This window comes from Capsicum annuum, chromosome 6 (genome assembly GCF_002878395.1).
Source record: "Capsicum annuum cultivar UCD-10X-F1 chromosome 6, UCD10Xv1.1, whole genome shotgun sequence".
Taxonomy (NCBI): Eukaryota; Viridiplantae; Streptophyta; class Magnoliopsida; order Solanales; family Solanaceae; genus Capsicum; species Capsicum annuum.
Window position 1 is genome coordinate 227,764,850 of NC_061116.1, and position 24,023 is coordinate 227,788,872.

General features: G+C 37.0%; 3 protein-coding genes across 3 annotated transcripts; 1 reads left to right on the top strand and 2 right to left on the bottom strand.

Annotated features, from left to right (window-relative positions):
- Positions 1 to 937: 937 nt before the first annotated feature.
- Positions 938 to 16,558, top strand: LOC107875300 (structural maintenance of chromosomes protein 1). The gene is made up of 18 exons (XM_016721961.2): positions 938 to 1,603; positions 3,023 to 3,259; positions 4,388 to 4,621; positions 5,610 to 5,848; positions 7,545 to 7,811; positions 7,961 to 8,231; positions 8,566 to 8,690; positions 8,829 to 8,938; positions 9,075 to 9,182; positions 9,257 to 9,396; positions 11,064 to 11,153; positions 11,228 to 11,436; positions 11,768 to 11,937; positions 12,825 to 12,934; positions 13,126 to 13,505; positions 15,479 to 15,730; positions 15,977 to 16,204; positions 16,308 to 16,558. Exons 1-18 carry the CDS (start codon positions 1,175 to 1,177, stop codon positions 16,354 to 16,356), a joined length of 3,648 nt encoding a protein of 1,215 aa, XP_016577447.1. The 5' UTR covers positions 938 to 1,174; the 3' UTR covers positions 16,357 to 16,558.
- A 182-nt stretch (positions 16,559 to 16,740) lies between these two features.
- On the bottom strand, positions 16,741 to 17,643 carry LOC107875301. Its single transcript, XM_016721963.2, has 2 exons — positions 17,338 to 17,643; positions 16,741 to 17,191 (listed from the first exon to the last, which is right to left on the bottom strand). Exons 1-2 carry the CDS (start codon positions 17,466 to 17,468, stop codon positions 16,867 to 16,869), a joined length of 456 nt encoding a protein of 151 aa, XP_016577449.1. The 5' UTR covers positions 17,469 to 17,643; the 3' UTR covers positions 16,741 to 16,866.
- Positions 17,644 to 18,990: 1,347 nt separating this feature from the next.
- On the bottom strand, positions 18,991 to 23,956 carry LOC107875299 (pre-mRNA-splicing factor SLU7). Its single transcript, XM_016721960.2, has 10 exons — positions 23,817 to 23,956; positions 22,815 to 22,978; positions 22,608 to 22,720; positions 21,911 to 22,324; positions 21,568 to 21,703; positions 21,187 to 21,486; positions 20,479 to 20,695; positions 19,706 to 19,809; positions 19,482 to 19,550; positions 18,991 to 19,398 (listed from the first exon to the last, which is right to left on the bottom strand). The coding sequence occupies exons 1-10, from the start codon at positions 23,830 to 23,832 to the stop codon at positions 19,321 to 19,323; spliced, it is 1,611 nt and encodes a 536-aa protein (XP_016577446.1). The 5' UTR covers positions 23,833 to 23,956; the 3' UTR covers positions 18,991 to 19,320.
- Between the last annotated feature and the right edge of the window lie 67 nt (positions 23,957 to 24,023).

The following is a 24,023-nucleotide window of genomic DNA, read 5'->3' on the forward strand; positions in this document are numbered from 1 at the left end:
GCCCAGTCGAAAGAAGAAGATACTAGAATACGATCTGGGTTTTGATTTATGGATCGAGTCAAGTTTTGGGAGAAAATAAATAATTTTGATTGAAATTGGACACTAAAAGTTGAATTGAGAATTTGGGTTTTGATTTATGGGCCAGGTTAGGTTTTAGAAGAAAATGAAAAATTTTGACTGAAATTGGACAATAAAAGTTGAATTGGGGGATTCCATCCAAATCAGGGGTATTCTTGAATACTTTGTTAACGGTAAGAACATATTTAGCCCTAAAGTATAACGAAAGGTAAATTTAGCCAACAAATTAAAGTAGAAAGAATATTTTTAACCCTTTTCCCTTATATAAACACTAAATACAAATAATTTTTTTTTAACCATTGAAGACCTGAAGTGACACATAAGGAATCCAAAGACTAGCCACAACTCTTTTCATTCTGGTCCTTGCTATAGGTTTACAAACAATCAAGCATATTATAATGAATAAATTAGAATGACAAATTCGTGTTAGTTTCTCGAGATCATGGTGAGGGCGTAATTTTATTTTTTAATCAAATTTATCAAGCAAGCGCCATACACAGTATGTCATTCATGAAAATCGAATGCGTGATCATATTAGCTTTAATATAGTACGAGTACTATTAGAAATAAACGTTTACCCTCATGTCAAATGACATATCTAGTAACATGTAAGGTATAACTCTAATTTTTAACCAAGCCCATTGCACACTTAGTAAATGACATGTTCGTTTGTCACTCTAACTCAAACCATCATACATAAAATGTTGAAGCTACTAAATAACAAAAATATCATGTAAAATTTCGAAAATAAAAATGTATACACAAACAGTTTCCTTTTAAATCGATAAGGATTATAAACACGATAAATTTAGGAGGCAGATTATGTATTAATGCTAAATTGATAAATTACCCGCGTTCGTTTTTTTCTTTTTTTAAAGGAGAGAAGAAGGGTTTCATTTTCCCTCTCATTCGTCTTTCATACGTTTTCCAAATATGAAACCCGAATTCCAGACCCGACCCGATACTCCATAAATTGACACATTTCCCGAGAAATAACACCCGCCAAAAAGAATCCCTCTTTCACTTCAACCCTAAATTCAATTTCCAAAAATCCACCATTTTCACTCGCTGAACACCTAAAGGTTTGCACTCCACGATGGCGTCGCCGGGCAAAATCCACCGGCTAGAACTGGAGAACTTCAAATCGTACAAAGGATTTCAAACAATCGGTCCGTTTTACGATTTTACAGCAATTATAGGACCAAATGGAGCTGGAAAATCTAACCTGATGGATGCAATTAGCTTCGTTCTCGGAGTTCGTACGGGTCAACTTCGGGGTGCACAGTTGAAGGACTTAATTTATGCTTTTGATGACCGTGAAAAAGAGCAGAGAGGTCGAAGAGCTTTTGTGAGACTAGTTTATCAGCTTGTTAATGGTGCGGAAATTCAGTTTACGCGTGCTATTACTAGTGCTGGTGCTAGCGAGTATCGGATTGATGGGAAAGCTGTTAATTGGGATGAGTATAACGCTAAATTGAAGTCACTTGATATACTTGTTAAAGCACGGAATTTTCTCGTCTTTCAGGTACCGTTGGTGGTTCATTGTTTTCAGTTTTAGCTTCTTTGCCTTAACTTTATAGTATGTAACAACACCCAGGACATTACCTGGTGTAATTCCACAATGGGTTACGGGGAGGGCAGAGTGTGCACAGACCTTAGCCCCCTATTGGGATGTAGAGACACTGTTTTGGGATAGACTCTCTGCTCAAGCAAAAGCATATCGCAAAAGAAATAAAACGAAATTATAGAAATCATAGTAAAATACTGTAAAAAGCATGACAAAGCATCCCGGAAACAAAGAATAATTACTACAATGTAATTATGCGACTATCAAAGTACAAGTGATCATAGATAGTAACAGAAATTGAAGGACAAGAAGTGGAGAAAGTACCATTTCTCGAAAAAAAGAGAAAGAAAGTAGTGTATAACAATTACAACACTCAATCCGAAGCAAGTTGCAGTCATTGACAGATGATGTAACCCTGTATAGTAAGTATAGAAGTGGAGCCTGAAGAAAATGGGCAATTTTCTACAACTAATTTAACTACACGATTGCACATTAATAAAGTATACACGGGCATCATATAGTACAAAAAATATTGCATTGATAGTGTATTTTGGTTTGCAGCAGAGTTCTTATTGATAAGGTAACATGGTTTGCCGCAGAGTTAAGCAGCTTTAAATATTTAGATATCCTCTGCACCTCATAACTTGGGTTGACATTTGAATCTTGTCATATAGGATAAATTGTGATGATTAAATGAATGATGGTTTACATACATGGTGTAAAACATTCGTGGACTAACTTTATGTATTGAAAAAATGTGAAATATCTTTCATCTGTTGTAATTTTAATTCGAAACACATTTATATCTAATTATAATAAAGTGCAAAGTGTCACTATAGACAATCGTAAGAATGACTTGTATTATCAAAATGAAGAGGCAAGTTGTTGTTGCTGCTATAATCCATATGTGGTTGAGCCAGAATTTTCATTAAGGGGGTCCAAAAATATGAAAGAAGTACAACACAAAGAAGTTAAGAGGATTCAACATCTGTTGTTTATACTTAATAATTGGTTTTAACCTTGTATATATTGCATAGTTTTCCACAGAATGGGGTTCAGATGAACTCCCTTGCCCCTACCTAGCTTTTCCCCTAATTGCCATTAAATGAAGGTGTCTTGCTAATCTGGGTTTCTCTAGAGGTCACTGCAACAGTTGATTGTCATCACATGAATGTGTTGCTAATTGTATTCCTTTGACGTTCTGCAACTGTGGTACATTTATGAGCTGCCAAAGGAATATAAGTAGGAAAAGGAAAGTTCATAGCATGACATTTAACTACCTATGTTTTTAATCTGGATATGGGGAACTGAGATAGCAGTTACTTCCTTCTGTATGTGTTAATGGATGTCTCTTTTTACTCTGGAGAGTTAATGCAGGGTGACGTTGAGTCTATTGCGTCGAAAAATCCAAAAGAACTCTCTGCGCTCCTTGAGCAAATATCTGGATCTGAAGAGTTCAAGAGACGCTATGATGAATTGGAAGAAGAAAAAGCAAGAGCTGAAGAAAAGAAGGCACTTGCGTACCAGAAAAAGAAAACTGTAACTATGGAGCGAAAACAGAAAAAGGAACAGAAAGAAGAAGCTGAGAAGCATCTTCGCTCACAAGATCAATTGGTATGAGTTTAGTACATCTGTTTTTGAGCGAAGCGTTTTGTTGATGATCTAAATATAAGATTCACCTGCTTTTCTTTTTTGAAGCCTTATTCGTGCTTATAGTCATGTGCTGAAATGTTGTTTTTGTCTATATCCTTGAATTTTATTTTTCAACCGTCTGCTTGAGTATTCTGCTTTTTTCTCATTCTTTGTTCTTAAATAAATTTAAACGCTTGTTTTGGCTGTTTTACAGGTATATGCCTAAGTTTGCTTCATTTTTTTTTTTTTTGAAGCAACTTCTTTTGCTCTCTTGTAACCTTGCATCTTCTTGATGCTTTTCTAATATGATTTGATTACTTTACCCAAAATAAAAATAAAAATTAAAAGCTCTTTTATTTTCCACATTAATTGTCTTTTTTATTTCCGTCGGTAACATCCTCTCTACCTCGCCTCTTCACCTCTGAGGTCGTGGTACAGACTGCGTACACTTTACCCTCCCTAGACCCCACTTTGTGGGAATATGCTGGGCATGTTGTCGTTGTTGTTGTCTTTTAGATTTAGCAAGTTATCATTTCATGTGTGCTGCTTCAGTCATGGCATTTTTATCCCACACTAGCTTGCCTAAATTATAACAAAAGTTTGATAGATCTTTAATTTCCTCTTATCTAAACCACGTGCCTTTGTATGTAGTCATATATGTATATATAAATGCAAGGCTATATGTTTCCATTTATAATAAGGTGAGTTTTAAACTACTCCCATTTCATCCTCTTATTTTACTTATTATCAGTAAGGGGGCCATTAAGCATTTGATATATAGTTTTCCAGTGATCGTGATACTTTATACTCCACTTTTGGCCTTTTCCAATAGCAGCAACTGAGGTGAACAATTTAGTTGCTTGATAGAGGCAGCGGATACAGAAATGTCAGTTGTTCCCTGTTATTGATATCCTCTGATTTTTGTTCTTTTTGCCTGGCATATAGTGGATGATGGTTATTTTATGTTTTGTTAGTTGCTAGTTGCTACTAACGGAAGGAGAAAATATCTTGTACACACAGTTGTCCGCTTGATTTAGCTTGTTTCTACTATTCCTTTATGGCTATTCCATCTGGTGAGTCCCCATCATTCTTCTTCTGTCTTCATTGCAGAAATCGTTGAAGCTAGAACATTTTCTTTGGCAATTATTCAACATAGAAAAGGATTTTGCCAAGACCAACGAGGAACTTGATGACGAAGAAGCAAGAGTCAAAGAAATTGTGGAGAAACTTGGGGAATATGAAAGTGAATCTAGCAGAAAGAAGAAAGAACTAAGTGGATACATGAAAGAGATTGCACTGCGCGAGAGGAAGATTGCAGATAGAAAAAACAAACTTGACAAGAATGTAGTTTCATTCTTAAATTTATGAGTCTTTCGCATTTGTTTTATGAGTGATGTTAATTCTATTTTGTGTCTGCCTATGAAGTGAAGCTTTGACTATCACTTTAAAATTTTTGTGCATGATGCTCGGAGTAACTCTATTTTTTCTGAACCACATTTAGTGCTAATCCTTTCTGAGATAAAACCTTCGGCAATTGTTGTAACGGTTTAGATAACTGAAAAGGTGACAGGACAAAACCAAATCTCCTGTTTCAAAATGAGCTTTTGTAGGATTGTTTGCCATGGCAATTCTTTTTTCTTTTTTCTTTGTGGGGGTTGTGGGGGGAGCTGTTGGCTATGTTGCTCGAACTCTTCAAAAAAGTCAACTGGTGCTTGTTGGGTTCTCCAAAAGTAGTGTATTTTTGGAGAATCCGACGCGGGTGCAACATCGAAAGTGAAGAGTTCCTGCAACTTAGGCTGTTGGTATATATATTTTTCTAGTGGTGGTTAAAAATGATTGCTTGCATATAGGTTCTGCATTTGCTCCGATATCCTGATGCATTATGAAGTTATATAAACAGTTCTTGCCGGTATTCCATATTGTTGGTTTCCTGAATTTTGTGCGTGATATTCCTTACTGTTGACTCGAAGAGATTTCTTTGGCTGAATGTTTTGAAGCTTAATGAGTTTTACTTGGGCAAATGTTATTGATTGCTTTCCTAAATTACTTTTTTATTCTGATAGTTATTATGTTCTATCAAAGTTGTGCGAATGTATTTGGATTTTTTTTGATTTCTATTATTATGTGATGTGCCACATTAATCAACTCACTTAGTTTATGTGGTGTTGCACACAAATTTCTTTTTTTGCCATAGAGCAATGAAATCTCGGTTGTTTAATTTACTTTTGTTTCCTTGTTGCTCTGTCATCACTAGAGTTGTGAACCACACTTATTTTTTATTCACTTCGCAGTTTATAATGTGCTCACTCAAGGTTCTTTTATCTTTTCATAGCAACCCGATCTTTTAAAGTTGAAGGAAGAGATATCTCGGATTGCTTCAAAAATCAAAAGTACAAGTAAAGATCTTGATAAGAAGAGAGAAGAAAAAAGAAGACATGCAGATGAGATGAAGAAGCTTCAAAATGACTTGACAGACATTTCTAAGCAGCTGGATGACTTGCGTCAAAGAAGTCGAGATGCAGGGGGGAAACTTCAATTAGCTGACAGTCAATTGGAGACATATCACCAAATGTGAGTTCTTTTATGGTTTACATGAAGGAATCTGAATACTTGTGTAATCTCTTTAACGATTGCTGCAGCTTTATTTGTAAATAAATGTCTTTCGATGATAATTGAGGATCTAGGCAGTAATCATTACTTTTTCCGGTGGTTAATTTGGTCGTCTTATGCATTGTATGTACTGATCATGTCTATAGTCAGGGTTGGTGGGGGTTCAAAGTGCTGAGACCATATATTATATTTCTCTCAAGTCAAGACATTTATCTAGCGTTTGGCCGTAGATTCCCCAATATTTTTGGGACACCAGATTTAGGTGAAGTTTGGATTGAAGTTTCAACATGTGTTTGGCCCCATATATATATATATATAAAAGTTGTATTCCTCAGCAATAAGGGTTATGGTTATGCTGGCCACCTCCAAAAAGAAACACTTGGAATGTTTGGGAACATATTTTACTTTTTTTTTTTAAATAAAGAACAAAACATGAAACATGATTTATACCCATAACTTTTTAAAACTATAAAAATTTCCCGTAACTTTTGCACAAAAGTATCATTTTTATAATGGATTGTATAATAAATTATCCAGAAATCATAACACCATATTTTAATAAAAACTACTAATAACACAAATACCCGCTACTACAATTCGTCAAATTATATTTTGTTACGAATATCCATCGGTAAAAAAGAAATGATAATAATAGTGGCAGTAACTAGCTATTCTTTAACATAAGATTCCCACATTCTACAAACAATCTCTTCACAACGAGCATGCATTTAATGAGGGGAAAGGGTAGATAGAATTAGTTGGAGTCATAAATAGATGGACTTTTTTTTATAAAATATACAAGTTTGCGATAAATTGCAAAAGGGCCTTGCTAGTAAAAAAGATTTAAACTTTCGCTAGCTTTCCGTTGGTTATGTATTTGTGCCTTTGACCTCAAAATATTCTCCTGGGAGGTTTTGTGTAACAGCACATTGTGTGGTACTCAAGCCCGTGACTTGGATGTAGTATCTTATTAGCTTACTCAAGCCCATGACTTGGATGTAGTATCTTATTTGCTTAGGTCCTTATCTTCCTTTTATTATTTAAAGTAAGAACTTCTAAGCGTAGCTGGAAATTGCAAATGTACCACGTTTTATAATCGTGGAACAGACCTTCTTTGGTTCTGATTTGATGTAAGCACCTATGATGTTCTCTCCCATGTTCTTCTAAACTTCATTCTTAATACTACGCTGAATTTTAGATTCTTTTTTTTTTGACGGTGGTGTCCTGGCCAGCTTGTGCGGACCTTGATTATGCCACTGAGTACTTGCTACCTCTCACTAGCATGGATACCGGGTAACTCTTCCTTCCAAGGCTTAGGCAGATGGAAAAATTCGCCTAGTGTTTTTATGTATGCTCTATTTCTGCCTGTATGTATGTCCTTATTGGGGAAGTTGGCGAAGTTGCTATCGTGTGCCACAGAAGCTCATGTCTTTTATCTCCCATCGTAATGACTTTAGATGAACTGTCATGGGCTCAACAATTGCTTTTACATTGTCATCTTCTCTCTCAGGTTGCCTAGACAGGGGCGAAAGGTGAAAGCATGGAAATGTTTGCATTGGCACATGATATGCTCTTTTTGAAATAAATGTTCTAGGTCTATCTGAATGATCAAGTGCGAGGTTTCATTTGACTAAGCCTTGTGGATTTGGTTTTACAGTAAAGAGGAGGCTGGCATGAAAACTGCGAAACTAAGAGATGAGAAAGAGGTCTTGGATAGGCAGCAGCGTGCTGATATTGATGCTCAGAAGAATCTGGTAGAAAATCTTCAGCAGCTTGAAAATCGGAAGCATGAGCTTGAGTCTCAGGAGAAACAGATGCAAGGAAGGTTGAAGAAAATTCTTGATGCAGTTAAGAAGCATGACGAAGAACTGAAACGGGTGAAAGAAGAACAGCGCGAGATGAAAAGTAAACTTCAACGTTCCAGGTTGGTCAGATTGAGCTGTGATCCATGCTGCTAGATACCATGATTTATTTCCTTATTTAATAGCCTCTGGCCATATGGAAGTGCAAGTAACTACCTTTGTATTTACTTGTGGTTTATGTAAATAACTTGAAATATCTTTCTATTGATAGAGATAAACATGACAATCTGCGAAAACGACTCGATGAAGTAGAAGACCAACTGCGTGAATTGAAGGCTGAGAGACATGAAAATGAGAGAGATGCCAGATTGTCTCAAGCGGTTGAAACTCTGAAGCGTCTGTTTCCTGGTGTTCATGGTCGAATGACAGATCTTTGCAGGCCAACACAGAAGAAGTATAACCTTGCTGTAACAGTTGCAATGGGCAGATATATGGATGCAGTAGTAGTTGAGGATGAACAAACAGGAAAAGAATGCATCAAGGTGCGAAAGTAACTATTGCATAGTAGTGATTCCTTCTAATATCTAGTTAGTAATGGTACTTCTAATGTGCTTTAATCAGTGTAGTATATGAAAGAACAATGGTCATATTTAGTATTACAAGGGATAGCCTTTTAGGTCTAGTCATTGCTTAAAAATGCTTTGATTTACAACTGGACTGGGGAACATTTTTCTGATCCTGGGACAGTGGATCCTGGAAGGCAAGCAAAACGCTTGATTCATTGCCCATAAATTGAGTTGCTCTTTTTTAATGTGTTTATTGCCCCTATATTTTCCATTGTGATAATTGTACCTCTACGTGCTTTGTTATGTGTAGTATTTGAAAGAGCAGAGACTTCCACCTCAGACATTTATACCTCTTCAGTCGGTCCGTATAAAGCCAATAGTTGAGAGGCTTCGCACATTGGGTGGAACTGCAAAGCTGGTTTTTGATGTCATACAGTATCCTGTGCTAATATGTTAATTATTTTATCATATATGTTGATTATTGATATTCTTCAACCATGCACTTGTATATGATGATGATGATGGAAAAATCTTATCTGGACCTCTGAGGTTTTATGCTTAACAGTAACACAGATTTGATCAAGCATTGGAGAGGGCTATTTTATTTGCTGTTCAGAATACCATTGTTTGCGATGACTTGAAAGAAGCTAAGCATCTTAGCTGGAGTGGAGAGAGACTTAAAGGTAAAAAAATTACCAGTTTTCAAAAAAATAGAGACTCTTCAAGGTAAAATGGTGCTTTTTACTGATGAACAAGAAAGTACTTCCCTTCTTACTATACAAGTTAATCGTGGTTTAACAACACACACATTGCTTGTAGTTGTGACTGTTGATGGGATTTTATTAACAAAATCTGGTACAATGACTGGTGGTACTAGCGGTGGTATGGAAGCACGCTCTCACAAATGGGATGATAAAAAAATTGAAGGTCTGTCCGTTGAGTTTGTTATCTATGTGTCTGGTTGGTTGCATAGTCTTGATTCCTTCCCCACCGGTTTTTAGGGCTTAAGAAGAAAAAAGAAGCTCTTGAGTCAGAATTGGAGGAGCTTGGATCAATAAGGGAGATGCAGCTTAAGGAGTCTGAAGCATCTGGCAGAATCAGTGGACTTGAGAAAAAGATTCACTATGCAGAGATAGAAAAGGTTTTTCACTATCTTTTCTTAAAATTTGTGAACAGCCATCATTTTGCATCCCTCTTATTAGTCCTTTGAGATTCTTACATTGACATCAATTTTCGGTCTTAGATGTCCTTGTAGATTCTTATATAGCACTTTCTTCCTGATTAAGTTTGATGTTGGAAGGGGGGGGGGGGGGGGGGGGGGGGGGTGGAATGGAAGAACCTTGCAATTGAACTCTGCAAACCAGTGATGCCAGTGAATGTTACTTTCTCAAAAAAAAATAAAAAACAAGTGATGCCAGTGACTTATTGGGGTGGGGCAAGCAGAGGCTGCAAGGGGTTGTGAGTAGGGCTTTCTGGGGAGAGATTAAACGATGTTGAAGTCAGGGGAAGACAAGGAGAAAGCAATTATGAAAATTTGATTATGCTAGCTTAATTCTCCATTCTTGATGATGTTATTTTTTCTATATGTCCAGCACAACACAACATGCCCAGTGTTTTCCACAAGTGAGATCCGGGAAGGGCGAGATGACGCAAACCTTACCCCTACCTTTGTGGGGTAGTGAGTCATATGTCCAGACAGATACAAAAGTACATTCCAATTTTGTAGGCCAGTTGTTTAATCCCCATGCTTTGTAGGTTAAAATGACACTGTTAATAAAGCTTACGTCTTTTCTTCATCACGCAATATGTTTATTGTATCTCTAATCTTTGTAGTTTGCTGAGGTTTTTGTGTGTTTCTTGGGTCCAACTCCAGCTTTATTGCCTTTGTTCCAATTTATGGAAATAACTTCTTTCAAGTATTAAAATTATTTAGCAGTCTGCCTTCAAATTTTGCTCTGATGTTTCAACTACTCTTAACATTTTCTGCTGCTTTTGCTGTTAATACAAGTCAAGTAGATCATGAAATTCTCTGCCCAATCAATTCATGTCAACATTAAACAGAATGAAGGAGGTATGCTAGTAGCGAGGAGCCGAGGACCACCAGCAATAGAGCTTGTTTTGTATCTTTGTGGACTATTTTATATAAAAAGAAGGAAAAACAATTGCTTAATAATCAACTCCTATGATCACAAACCTTAGGATTTCGTTCTTAGGACCACACCGAGCATATCCTCATGTTCATTGGCTCATTCAGTCTAAATCCAGTGGTTCATCAAGTTGACGACAGTTTAGGATTGAAAGGGTGTAGAAGTTATACTTTTATACTCTTAACTGATTTGTTGCTGCAAATTGTGGTAAACGTTCATTCTTTAACTTATTGGTTGATGCATAATTTCCTAAGAAGGAAACTTTGTCTATACTCTTCAGTTCTTCTTTGATACATTGTAATAAAAAAGATGACGTACCCTTGAAAAATTAACTTTATTTACACTTTGGGTCTTCTTCTTTTTAACTCAAAAAGTTTTAAGAGTTCTATGTTAATATCCTTAGCTAATCGAAGTAGGAAGTTGAAAGGGCACAGAGGAAGTGTTTCACTGTTTCTTAAAGTTTTCTGTAATAAAGTGACACTTTTGCATTCTGAGTGATGGTAAACTTCATGACTCAACACTCGTGGTGTCTTTTGCTCCGAATTCACCCTTTTCATAGCATAGTAATTACGTATCCCTGTTAATATACTGTTGCTTATTGGCCTTTTCATTTGTCTATGTTCTGCATCTTGTAATGCTGTTAGTTTGAATTGTCCTGCAGAAAAGTATTGCAGACAAACTTCAAAATTTGGAACGCGAAAAGGGGAGTATTGAAAATGAAATTGGACATATCCAGCCTGAACTTGAGCAGGTGTTTATACTTTCTTATCTAAATTTCCTTGGGTTTCTTTTGTAACATGGCGCTCCTAATAGGATTTTCTGCAGTTGAACAGAAAAATTGATGCAAGGGCACAAGAGATCTCATCACGAGAGAAAAGGATCAATGATATCGTTGACAGAATCTACAAGAAGTTTAGCGAATCTGTTGGGGTGAGGAATATTCGGGAGTATGAAGAAAATCAGCTCAAAGCTGTTCAGGAATTGTCTGAAGAAAGGCTCAACTTACATAATCAACAATCGAAGCTTAAGTCACAGTATGTTTTCTCTCTGAGTAATGTTGTCGTTGTTCCTTATAATCATCAGAATAAATTCAAAGATCAATAGACACCAACCTGATCACCTGACATTTGGATACCGTTTCTCATTTTCGTATTTTCCTGCCCTGAAAACCAAACATGCCGCCGTTTTTTTTTTAATGGAAAAACTGAACTTGTTTTTCCTAGAGTATGTTCCTGTCCGCTCTAGTTGTTTCAGTTATAAAGCTAATAGTAATATTGAAAACTCTTTTAAGGTTTTTAAAATTGCATTGTTACTATATAGCCTTGTTGTGGCACATGTCACTTTCTTAATTCAAACATGTTTCAGGTTGGAGTACGAGCAGAAGCGAGACATGGATTCACGTATTGTAAAGCTTGAATCAACCCTTAATAACTTAAAAGAGAAATTAAAGGAGGTTGAGGCCAAGGAAGTGGATCTGAAGTCGTCCATGGAGAAAGCCACAAGGGAGATAGACGATTTCAAGGAAGAAGTATTAGGTATGCTTTAGGTTCAATATTTTCTTTTAGAGCCCTTTCACTAGCTTTTCTACCTTGTTGGACTAGATATTTTGGTATGCCTTCTCAGGCTGTTTGGATTGGCTTAATTTTGGTGCTTTTACGCCAAAAGCTATAAGTTAGGATTTCTAACTTGTGCTTATGAGCCATCCAAACATGCTCCTACTTTCATGAGTAGGAAGTATTACAAAAGATGCCTTCGCCAGACACTGTAGAAGCCTTATTTGATAAAATGCATTTTTTAAGAGGGTGAAACTTTACCATGTTCTGCTCTTTCTGATTAGTCAGACTACAGCAACAACTACCAATTCTAGCTACTATGAAACATGGAAAAATATCGCAGCATGACACTTCAAATAATCTCTTTTTTTCCTGTTCACATTTTCGAAACATTAGAAGTTGAATTGAAGCTGTTGTTTTGGTGTCATTCTTTCTTTTTGGTGTAAATTGGAACTATTTGAAGATGCTGAACCCCTGTTACAGTTCATAGAAAATGCTGTATAAATAGATAAGGTAAATGTGTTTTTTGCACTTTCTTGGTAAATGTTGTATAAATAGACAAGGTAAATGTTTTTTAGCACTTTCTTTTGCAATCTTCCGGGACTTCACGAAATGCAAATTGTGTGGCATAAGTTGGTAAAACGGGAGCATAACCTCCTGATGATGGTAAGTAACTAGTTATACATTCACTTCCAATTCAATTATATTTCATCTCCTCCTTTGGATGTACTTTTTCTATTCATCTCGGGCAACTGTATGCCATGTATTGGTCATTCTGTTTCCTATGTTCCCACTATGCAATAGCCAGTATGTTCTTTTCTCCCAATATGTAGTCCATTATGAAAATTTTATCCCTTTCTTTTCTGCAGCGTGGAAGTCCAAATCAGAAGAATGTGAAAGGCAGCTGCAGGAGTGGCAGAAAAAGATTTCTGCTGAAACAACTAGCATAAGCAAACATAACCGTCAAATTAAATCAAAGGTTCTTCTATTTAATGATAATTTCTTGGAGAAGTTCTTTCTTAAGCTAGCCTTGGCTTTTGAGAAGCCATTCTTTTTGGCCAATTGCATTTATATATGTTGAAACGACCTATTAGGAAAGACAGCAGGAGTATATAAGTGCTTTCCTGTAAAGAAAAGAGTATATGAGTGCTTTTGTTCTTCGTTTTACAGGAGGCACAGATTGAACAGCTGAATTCAAGAAAGCAGGAGATATTGGAGAAATGCGAATTGGAGCAAATAGAATTGCCCATTATCTCTGATCCAATGGATACTGGAGAATCTACACCTGGCCCTGTTTTTGATTTCAGTAAACTGAGTAGAACGTATCAGCAGATTACGAAACCAGTTGAAAGGGAGAAGCGTGAGGTGGATTTTACACAGAAAATTGCTTCCTTGATGTCAGAGATAGAAAGAACAGCTCCAAATCTGAAGGCCCTTGATCAATACAAAGATCTACTGCAAAAGGAGGAAGAGGTTAATAAAGAATTTGAAGTGGCCAAAAATGAGGAGAGGAAAGTCACTGACGAATTCAATAGAGTTAAAGGGGCCAGGTATTATTAATCTCAATGCTGCAATTCACATTCATCTCGATGTAATTTTGCCGTGATAATCCTGGACGTCAGAGTATAAATCAAGTGAAGTGGTTGCTCTACTTGTTGGGGATGAAGTTACAGTAGTATGTTGGCAGGAGAGCATTAGCCTATAGAATTGTTTGATCTATGTATGCTTTTCTCTTTCAGTTTTCCTAGATTTTCTGGGTGTGTTTCGTTTTACTCCAGAGAAAACTGGTACAAGAGGAGGTGTAGCCTAACCTCTTCAATACAACCCAAGGGTAGAGACTATCCTTTCAGAAAGTGCGCTATCAGTAAAAAGAAGTTTTATTGCCGAGCACTACTATAAAATGAGTAAAGACCAACTTAAAAAAAAAGAAGCTTTTGTCATATTTAGTCCTAAAGCTAGGTACATTGTTTTTATCTATAAGAAAGGGTCCCTTGGCACCATGTGGAAGCTGGTAGTCCGAGAAGTATACGTTGCTCACTTGAGTATTCATTGCCAGTTTTGTCAATAAAATGTGTAAAGACCCAAAAAAGAAAAAAAAGAAGGGCAACTTGGTGCACTCAAGCTCCCGTTATGCGCAGGGTCCGGGAAGGGCCCGACCATAATGGTCGATCGTACACAGGTTTACCTTGCATTTTGCAAAACTCCTGTTATGCGCAGGGTCCGGGGATGGTGTTGACCACAAGGGTCTATCGTACACAGCCTTACCTTGCATTTCTGTCAGAGGCTGTTTCCAAGGCTTGAACGCGTGACCTCCTGGTCACATGGCAACAACTTTACCAGTTACTCCAAGGCTCTTCCCTTCAAAATGTGTAAAGACCAACTTACCAAAAAAAATAGCTTTGTCATATTTGGTCCTAAAGCTAGGTACATTGTTTTTATCTATTAGAAAGGTTCCCTTGGCACCATGTGGAGGCTGCTGGTCCGAGAAGTAGAGGTTGCTCACTTGAGCATTCATGGTCAGTTTTGCTAGCCAATCTGCAAGTTGATTAGCCTCCCTATAACAATGAGCATACTGAGCATGATCATGGACAATCATGTTTGAAGATCATCTATGGTCTTATTGATTTTATAACTGGTTAGCCTTCCCTTCCTTGAGCGTGTTAGTCACTAACACTGAATCCAAATTCAACAGTCAAAGTTTGAGAAGCCATTTTGGACACATCAATTTGCACCAAACCAGGCTGCTTGAGCTTCTGCTAATTTATGCCTGTTGCATGGGATTAGCACTGAGTAAGCCATGATTAAATCTCCTCTTTCATCTCTGAGAGCTCCCCCTAGTCCAGCCTTTCCATTGCTATTATTGAAGCTTCCAGCGGTTTTGAGTTTGAAGTTTGCTGCTTCTGTTTTTTTCCAATACACTGATGATCTATGTATGCTTATCTACAGTTGTTCAATCCTACTTAAGTTAATGCCTTTATAACAGAGAGATTTAGTTTTCTGGAAAGCGAATTCTGCTTTTGATAAGTTTTTGGGATCCATGCAATTGCATTCCCGTTAATTGATCTTCTATTAAAACGAATCTCTAATTCCGAGCCCTACCATGGCATGAACTTAACTATCCGTAAATTATCCTTTGCAAGGAACTATAGGAAAAGACGCACGAGGCATCCAAAATAACATGAAACGTATGTTTTGTTGAAGCATGTTCTTTATTACACTGTCGGTGGTCATATTCTTGATTATTTGAAATGTGCATGAGACAATATGCTCCTTTTAGCGTCTTTAAAAAAAACAATATGCTCCTGTTAGTAGGTCCCTTCCTTCCCCTTTTCCCTTCTCTGGTGTGGTCTTTCGGGATATGCATTGCTTTGATTATGTGTAGAATGGGATAGTCCTTCTATATTCTCATCCAGTAGAAAAAGTAGCAAATGTTGACTATCATATCTGTTATCCTTTTTTTACAGTGTCATATTCTGCTTGTTCCCCTGCTTATGTTGTTGAAGTCTGCATGTTGTACTTGTAGGTATGAATTGTTTATGAAAGCTTTCAATCATATATCTGGCAAAATTGACAAGATATACAAGCAACTCACAAAGAGCCATACACATCCTCTGGGTGGGACAGCGTATCTCAACTTGGATAATGAAGATGAGCCATTTTTACATGGTATTAAGTATACCGCTATGCCCCCAACAAAGCGTTTTCGGGATATGGAACAGCTTTCAGGAGGAGAGAAGACGGTTGCAGCACTAGCATTGCTTTTTTCAATCCACAGGTAATCTATGGCTATTCAAGACTCGTTGTGCCAGCGGGAATTAGGGAAATACTTGATCTCAAATATTGCTATGTTTATTTGGCACAAATTTCATCCACTTGACATGCAAATATCAGCTAGTGTGAGCACATTGTATAGGGTATCGTAGTGTCCATATTTAGTGAAGTTGAATAGTTGAATTTTATCTAATTTCCTTCCATTTGAACCTTCTGCAAAAATGTTTCACACTGCCTGTGTAATTTTCAGTTTTAGACCTTCCCCATTCTTCATACTGGATGAAGTTGATGCTGCATTGGATAATCTAAATGTTGCCAAAGTTGCTGGATTCATCCGATCAAAGTCGTGTGGAGGTGCTAGGGTTACTCAGGATCCTGAGGAAGGATGTGGCTTCCAAAGCATTGTTATCTCTCTCAAAGACAGCTTTTACGACAAAGCTGAAGCTTTAGTTGGTGTTTACAGGGATGCTGAGAGAGGGTAAGCTTCTGCAGTCCCATCACTCACTTCCGTTCCCCTCCTTACTGAAGATAACGAGTATAGTTGGACATAAATGTTAACATGCTGTTTTTTCCTCTTCCAGTTGCTCGAGCACATTGACATTTGATCTGACCAAGTACAGGGAATCGTGAAAGGTCAATTTGTTCTGGATCTGGTGGTATAGATTGTATGTAACAGTTCAAAAATGTAGTGTAGATTGGTATAGAAGTGATCTTTAACAATACACATGTTCCCAGTCATTTGAAGTTTCAAAATGCTGTTGCTACAGGCTAATAGCGGCTAATTTCTAAATGTCCTTTGCTTATGATCTGATCAAATATTCGGAGAACTGCATATTGATGCCTGCTTCTTTGCTTCAAAATTCTCCCAACTACTTGCAAGCTGGGTTCAGAGTGCGTGAAACACATCACTACTTCGTAAAGGCATTGAGATATGTTACACGATAGTGGGAGACAATGACAATGAGGGTATTCTAGAGGTATCAAAATAGCATCCAAATATAAGCAAATCCCCTCTGACTCAATTTTTCTTTTGCTACATTAATTAAATCCATAGCTTACAGCTTCATTTAGGAAAAACACAAAAAAGCTAACGAAAGATTAACCACATTAGAAAGACACAATCAACAAGAAGCTAAGTAATTAGTTACAAGCTTCATTAGCTTCAGATAACCTTTGAGCCAAAATAGAAGCAGATTTTTCAGAAACCAAAGCTTGAATAAGCATAGTCTTCACTTCCCAAGCACTATATGGATAATTCTTTCTGGCATATGAGTTCAACAATGCAGCTGTAGATTGCTTCACTAATATTGCAAATACGTTGTCCATATCGTCGTTTCTTTCAGCAGCTTCTAGCAGTGTTAGATCATACCTGTATCTCTCGTAGGCCCTCGATCCAAATATTTTGGATACTGTTGATGTTTGTGGTACCATTTTTGGCCATGATTCTATCCTGCTGCTCCAATACCTACCCAACAGCAGAAAAAAAAAAAAAAAACATCTTTATTAGTCTATTCGATGGAATATTTTAGAAATGTAATACAAGGTAGGCAGGCAGCTCGGTGCACTAAGCTCTCGCTATGCGCGGGGTTCGGAGTGAGAAGGGTGTCTTACTGAGGAGTGCATCTGCCTCTATTTCTTGTGTAGACAAATCCAGGTCTAAATCGTTGAGCACATACATTGAATTCTCCCAAGTAGAAGTAGCAAGTAAATAACAGCACAATAACAGCCAAACGATTCTCCATTTTCCCTTTGTTGAGCCAAAAAAATTACTCTCAACTAGTTAAGCTTCCATAGAAGAGCTTTTGCAGTAAAGAAAGTTTATCTGAAACTCTCTAGTGAAGTAATGCATACGTTTGGATCTAAAGAACTCAATTCGTTTTCATGTTTTTGGTCTTCCTCGAAAGTGGTGCAATTTTGAAGTAGCATGATGTTTGCTTTTATTGAAACTATCGTCGCTTTCACTATTTGTCAGTTTGCAAAAAATTATTACCCCTCTTTTTTTAAAAAAAAAAAAAAAAAAAACTTTACTGTATTTGCAATCTTGTATTGGTGGGTCATGTGATGGAAGGTGTTTGTGTAAGTGAATGACAGTCCCACGTGGTGGGATAGCTTACCTTGCACGAATAATTTATCTTTGTTTCAACTTCGAATCCTTTTTCTTTTTATTTTGGGTACCGTTGTAGGTTACATGTAAGTCTATAACAAGATCTGCATCAATTTGAATTTTATCAATTACCAATAAGGATTGTGGTGGCGTAATAAGTATATTCCTTGATTCCTCGATATTCAAATCAAATTCTTTTTTTTGATGACTGAATACGTTTTTATAGTCCCATATTTAATAATGTCCGAACTCTTTCTTCTGTATCGAGGATCATCGAAATAAGCAAGAATACTATTTCGACGGAAAATACCATTTACAAAAAATATTCAAGTCGCTCCGAGTATAAAGTCTCTTTTGTTAGAAAATATTTTATCCCCAACGTGATTCATTTTCGTCTGTGTTTGTGGTGCAACTTCATGGGTAGTTGGCGATGATGATTGTTATATTAGTTAGCGGTAATCGTGATTGTCGATTAGTGCTAATTAATGATATAATTATTTCCCTGAATTGTGCCTACTAACATCTTTTTTTCTACCCATCTAGCATATTGTTCTCTTTGTTCCGTGTTGGTAATAACTGATCATAATGATTTGATAATTATGATGGAAGTGCGAACTCACCCTTAAGTAACTAACACCGACCATCCAACAACATACTAAGGGTGTGTTTGGTACGAAGGAGGGGGGGTGCTACAGGTGGGGGTATTTTTTTAAATTTTTTTTTGGAGGGGAGAGAGGAGAGGAGGATGAGGCAAGAAAAAAATTTGAAATATTTTTTTTGGATGGATGGCAGTGGGGGTGTAGGGGATTGGAGGTCGAAGGAAGGGTGTAAGTGATTTTGAAAGTAGTATGAACATTTCAATTTAAGAGTGAGTTTGAAAAAGAGCTTTAAAAGGCGTTTTTCTTACTTTTTGGAGGCAAATCATCTCTACTTATAGATTCAAGGAAAACAAGTTCATTTGAAAAACATTTAATCCAATTAAACATGAGAACATTAAAAAATATTCTCCTTCCTACCAAACACACTCTTTTAAGAGTAATCTCACGAGTGGGGTCGTGGGGTCAGCGAGGGTAGTAAGTAGGCAAACTTTTAACCCTCTAGGAAGTTAAGAGGAAACATGCTAAGCTCCTTATTTCAATTTTGTGCTAGAGAATTAAATATGACCTTGCAAAAACCATCACTCATTATAAATCAGGACAGATACAACATTTTTATCACAATTATATTGCAACATAACAGAGAAGTGGTTTGAAGCAGCGATGTACATATACAGGCAGAACGAATATCAATCATCCAAAGAACTCAGAACTAACTTTTCACACACACTGCAACCAAATCACAGAAACGACAATGGACAGAACTCAGAACTAACTTTTCACTCTCCTGGTACAATTCACCTACATTTATGCAATGCAATGGCAAGAGCTACCTAAACAGGTGCACTGCCACCTAGAGCAGCAAAGGACGAATGATTCTTCTACTTCTATAACTCAGTGCAAGAAGTCCTTCATTGGATCGTCATGCATGACCCTTTTCATTCTATAGGCCTCCATTTCTTCAGGTGTAACCTACACAGACAAATATGGTAAGAGAGATGAAAACAAAAGAGGTACAGAAGAGGAGAAAGATGAAAACGAAGATTTAGATGTACCTCATCATTGTACTTCACATTGTATTTCCTTTTCCTTTCATCCCTCTCTTCTCTTCTCTTTTCGTCCTCCTGATCAGACAAGAAATCCAGATTTAAGAGAATGTTACCCCCAAAAAAGAAGGAAATTACATTATGTTTCCAAAAATGAGGAGGAAACAGAAATAATTTATCATCATGACAGTGAAGTGGCTTCAAGAGCACAAAGAACAGGTTAAAGGGAATACCTTTTTAAGAGCTTCAGTCAGCTTTTGCTGGTCCAGAACCAAATCGTCAGGAACTTCAGTTCCCCAAGTAGCAAGCCGCCTCTCCTCAACCGGTGCATGTGTATCTAGATTGATCACATTGATAAGAAGAAAATAAATATTAAAAATTAAAGAGAGATGGATACACTGCATGCAAGTATCAAGTCTACCTATAAAGCAACAGGCAAGATAATAAAAAGACCCTTTTGCATATGGGGTTCAGGCAACATTGGAAAATTTGGCTTACGCATTTTTATTTAGTCAAAAAAAAGCTAGACAGTTCACAGACAACTCTGCCGTCGTACACACAATTCCATTAGCTTATACACTGAATAAAAGGAGGTGGTTCACAAAGGGAAGAAAAAATTAACTCCTTCGACATGTGTCGAGATCTAATATTAGATTAACTCCTTTATAGGTTAAAAAGAAGACAAACGCTCTTTAACATCTGGTCCTGAGCATAGATTTCAAACTCACATAAAACAACTCTCCGTCTTAAACAATAGTGGACAAGTTGCGCTCGGCTATATGAATCCTCACTTACAATGTTTCCCTTTTTAATTCATCAGGAAAGAAGCAGGTAACTTAAAGAAGTATTATGATGGTCTCCCTTAATTTCGGGTGATACAAATAAATCTAAAAGCAAACAACAGAGAATTGTGAAAATTCCATGATCAGGAAAGGTATGATTAAAGTGCACATACTATATTTTTACGGGGGGAGTAACAACGTGAAATTCAATATAGAACACTAACCTTCAGCAGCCTCTTTGCGAGCAATATTGGCCTTCATAAGGTCGGCAGAAGCTTCAGCTGCTTCAATTCCAGCAGCACCTGTACAATAGCTGTTTCTGATCGTCTGTTTGCAGCATTTGTAACCCCACTGGTGATCCTTCCACCATGAACCCCAAACTGTGGTGTGGTTATTGATGAAAACATCCTCTTCATATTTGCTCCTAGGGATAGACAACTCCTACAGCAAGCAACTCACAAGTTATGCCAAACAAAAAATGAATCTAGAAACATTTATAGACATTTACCCACACTTATGTTCCTATTAAATAAAATTTCTAGTTCTGTCCTGGCCGCCAGAAAATGGAGTAAATATTTCTTCGCACCCCACAGACTAGCCTGACAACTTGAGTAGGATTTGAAGACTCCGAAAATTGCCTCAGTTGCCACTGTCCTGGTGTTTATGTAAATGAGGCTAGCTCGCTGAAGTCTTTATTAATGAAAATTGAAAATTCAACAGTTCCCTGAATCCTATTTCGCTTGGCGAGGTAAATTAATGGAATGAAGCAGAATGAACCCAAATAAAAACAGACACCTTATGCACTTGCAACAACAACTAAACTTCAGCCGCATAATGTAATATATACTATTATGTTATGCCATTCAACCCCATGTCCCAAAACTTGCAAAGTAATTCATGCATCAATATGCAGCTTTTGATGAAAGAATTACCTGGCCTTTCACAATCCTGCCAGCACAATCATATTCAACTTCTCTCTCACTCTGACCCAACAGCAGTTCTCTCGGGAGTACTTCTTCACTAGCAGCGTTACCATACTTCTGCATGATATCCTCCTTTGTTTGTGACTTCAGTTTCTCCTTGTTAATCTTGTAATTTTTGTAAAGCAGTTCTGCTTGGGATGGAGCTGCTTGCATATGAACATCATGACCCTTATCAAAAGCTTCCCAAGCATGAATATTCAGCTGTTTGAACTCCAATGCTTGACCACTAACTCTATTTTGGTTATCACCCTGAGGAAACATAAAAAGATGACCAAGTCAAAATATAAACCATGAAAACCAGTATTAATTCTGGACCAAATGAACACTTACAGCATAGAATTTTTCATTTGGATCCATATCTGGAAGAGGGTCTTCACGCATGGACCGGGTCTTGGGATCATAGTGTGCAGAATTGACGTCAAGATTAAGAAGATATTTTGCTGTATCTTCCCGAATACGTAGATTCCTGGACAACGCAGAAGCATCAGTAGCTTGATAAAGTAGCACTCAGACAAATATGCAAGCCATGTACTTCTTACATAGTACAAGTCAAAGCCATTCACTTAGCCCCCCATGGATGCCACACTCCCAAACCCACCCAAAAAAACAAGGGAGCCCAAAAGTAGAGAGGCAGGGAAAGATCAAAGCTGAAAAGATAATAAGAAAAACGGACCTAACAGTTCCTGTGCTTCCACCACCAGTGGTCCGTACACGCTTCTCAACTTTTGCAAAATCCATTTGCTTGCTTTCGTCAACCTTAGCTTCATCAACCTTCAAAGCATCTTCAAAATCTTCATCTTCGCTGTCGCCTCTTTCTTCATCCTCTTTTTTATTTTTCTCCTCCAACTTCTTTAGTTGTTGCTCTTTAAGGAATTTCTTTCTTGCTTCATCCCTTGCTTCATATCGTTCAATGATATGAGCATAAGAAGCAGCATCATAACCATTCCAACGATCCCTTTTACCATCATAATCCAGCTCAAACTGTTCTATTTTCTCATCAGGAGCAATATGTTTTCCAGTCCATTTTGCTCCTAATTTCCGTGGTCTGTCCATGCACGACTTCGCATCGTGTGTCATTGCTCCACAGCTGCAGCAGCCACATTATATTCAGACCATCATGTAAAAAAGCACTTTAAGCAATACTATTTGTCTATTTCAACACCAAAGTACATAAAATATTCGTTATGTCTTAAATCCAAACAATGACTACAAGATTAAACTTTTCAGATCAAAGGATTCTCTTCTGATTAAAGTCCTTTTTGACCATATTAAAGGTAAGAGACATATATACATATCTACAAAGCCCAGAAAAAAGAATGTGAATCATCAAGCACATCTAAAACTTCCAAGAAAAACAATACTTTACTTACTTCTCACATGCACCCTTCCTATACTTGTCAGCCTGATATATTTTGGCACCTCTGTCATACCATGATTTTGTGTAATTCGGATCTGATTTCCATTTCCTTTGATGTTTCAAACTCTATAGAATAGCACAAGAAGTGAATGTCAAAACGCACCCAGGCAATCATCAATTGCAACATGATAAAAACTATAAGCAAGGAGAAAACACATACCGGTTTCTCTGCATTAAGATACCAAGGAGCTGAAGACATATACTGAGGAATGTGAGGATTAATTTCTTTTCCATCCTCATCCAACTCTGCTGGTGCAAGACCAGCCTTTCGCGCCTCTTCTAATTCCAACTGCTTCCTGTGGTCCTCCCTAGACTTAAACGCCACTGCATTTTTACAAAATTATTGCATCAGATAAACTTTAACATTTTATTATGGAAGCAACCACCCTTTAATGCGAAAAAACTTTAGGCAACATGAACTTTATCCAATTAAAGCATCAACCTTTGGGCAGCATTTGTTTCTTAGAAGTCTTTTTTACGTCGTGGGAAGACCTTTGTTTCCCAAAAACATGTGCTAATTGTTTCCAGGAACTTCTTTTCAAAAAAAAAAAAATCAAAATAAAAGGATATGAGGGTATTTCTCATTGGAAAACACTGCTTCCACTAACAAAACACCCATAAACCTTGAAAAAGCTCTCCAAACCTATGTTGTTCGGACTCTCCAAAAATGTTGTTGCACCCATGTCGAATTCTCCAAAAATACACTATTTTTGAATTATCTAACACCCACCCATCAATAATATTTGATGAGTCCGAGCAACATAGCTCCAAACACATTGTTCTAAAAAACTTTTTCTTCAAACAATTGTGTTTTTCATTTTTTCTGAAAGTTGTCGAAACATAACCTTTAATTTCAATTACAACTGAAATCCATTATAAATCTATTTCTTCCATCTATACACAAATTAATTCGAACGACACCAATATTCAGCTAGAACAACTATAAATACCCATCCAGTACATCGATTCAGCTCTATTTTGAGACCGCATAATTCAATATATTCAATGATTATACTTTTCTGACAAATTATCAAATTAAATGGAAAAAAAAAAAAAACTTGCAGTCGAGCAAATATATTTTTTGATAACCATGATATCCGATTCAGCTTTCGCGTACCTCAACAAAATGTCGATCAAATATTAACAAAGAAAATTTGCGTACCTGAAGCAGTAGCCATGATTAAATTTCGTGGATCGAATAACAAACCCTAGAGAGACAACTTTCACTGTGTACCAATTCGAGCAATTTGGGATGATATTTTGATTGAACTTCGAGTGCCGGTTTTTATACCTTTTTAAAAGGGTCGGGTTTGGATAAGTAACCGACTTATATAGTGAAAGCCCATGGTAGTTTTATTGGGCTTTGTAT

Bases quoted from the DNA above. Each gene is read 5' to 3' on its own strand.
- LOC107875300 (XM_016721961.2), top strand. From the start codon at position 1,175: ATGGCGTCGCCGGGCAAAATCCACCGGCTAGAACTGGAGAACTTCAAA. The intron at 5,849-7,544 runs GTGAGTTCTTTT...TTGGTTTTACAG, and splicing joins TTGGAGACATATCACCAAAT to TAAAGAGGAGGCTGGCATGA. The intron at 8,939-9,074 runs GTAAAAAAATTA...CATTGCTTGTAG, and splicing joins GAGTGGAGAGAGACTTAAAG to TTGTGACTGTTGATGGGATT.
- LOC107875301 (XM_016721963.2), bottom strand. From the start codon at position 17,468: ATGGAGAATCGTTTGGCTGTTATTGTGCTGTTATTTACTTGCTACTTC. The intron at 17,192-17,337 runs GTAAGACACCCT...GCTGTTGGGTAG, and splicing joins AGAGGCAGATGCACTCCTCA to GTATTGGAGCAGCAGGATAG.
- LOC107875299 (XM_016721960.2), bottom strand. The intron at 22,325-22,607 runs GTAAGTAAAGTA...TGGCTGCTGCAG, and splicing joins AGGAAGGGTGCATGTGAGAA to CTGTGGAGCAATGACACACG. The intron at 21,487-21,567 runs GTAAGTGTTCAT...ATGTTTCCTCAG, and splicing joins CAAATGAAAAATTCTATGCT to GGTGATAACCAAAATAGAGT.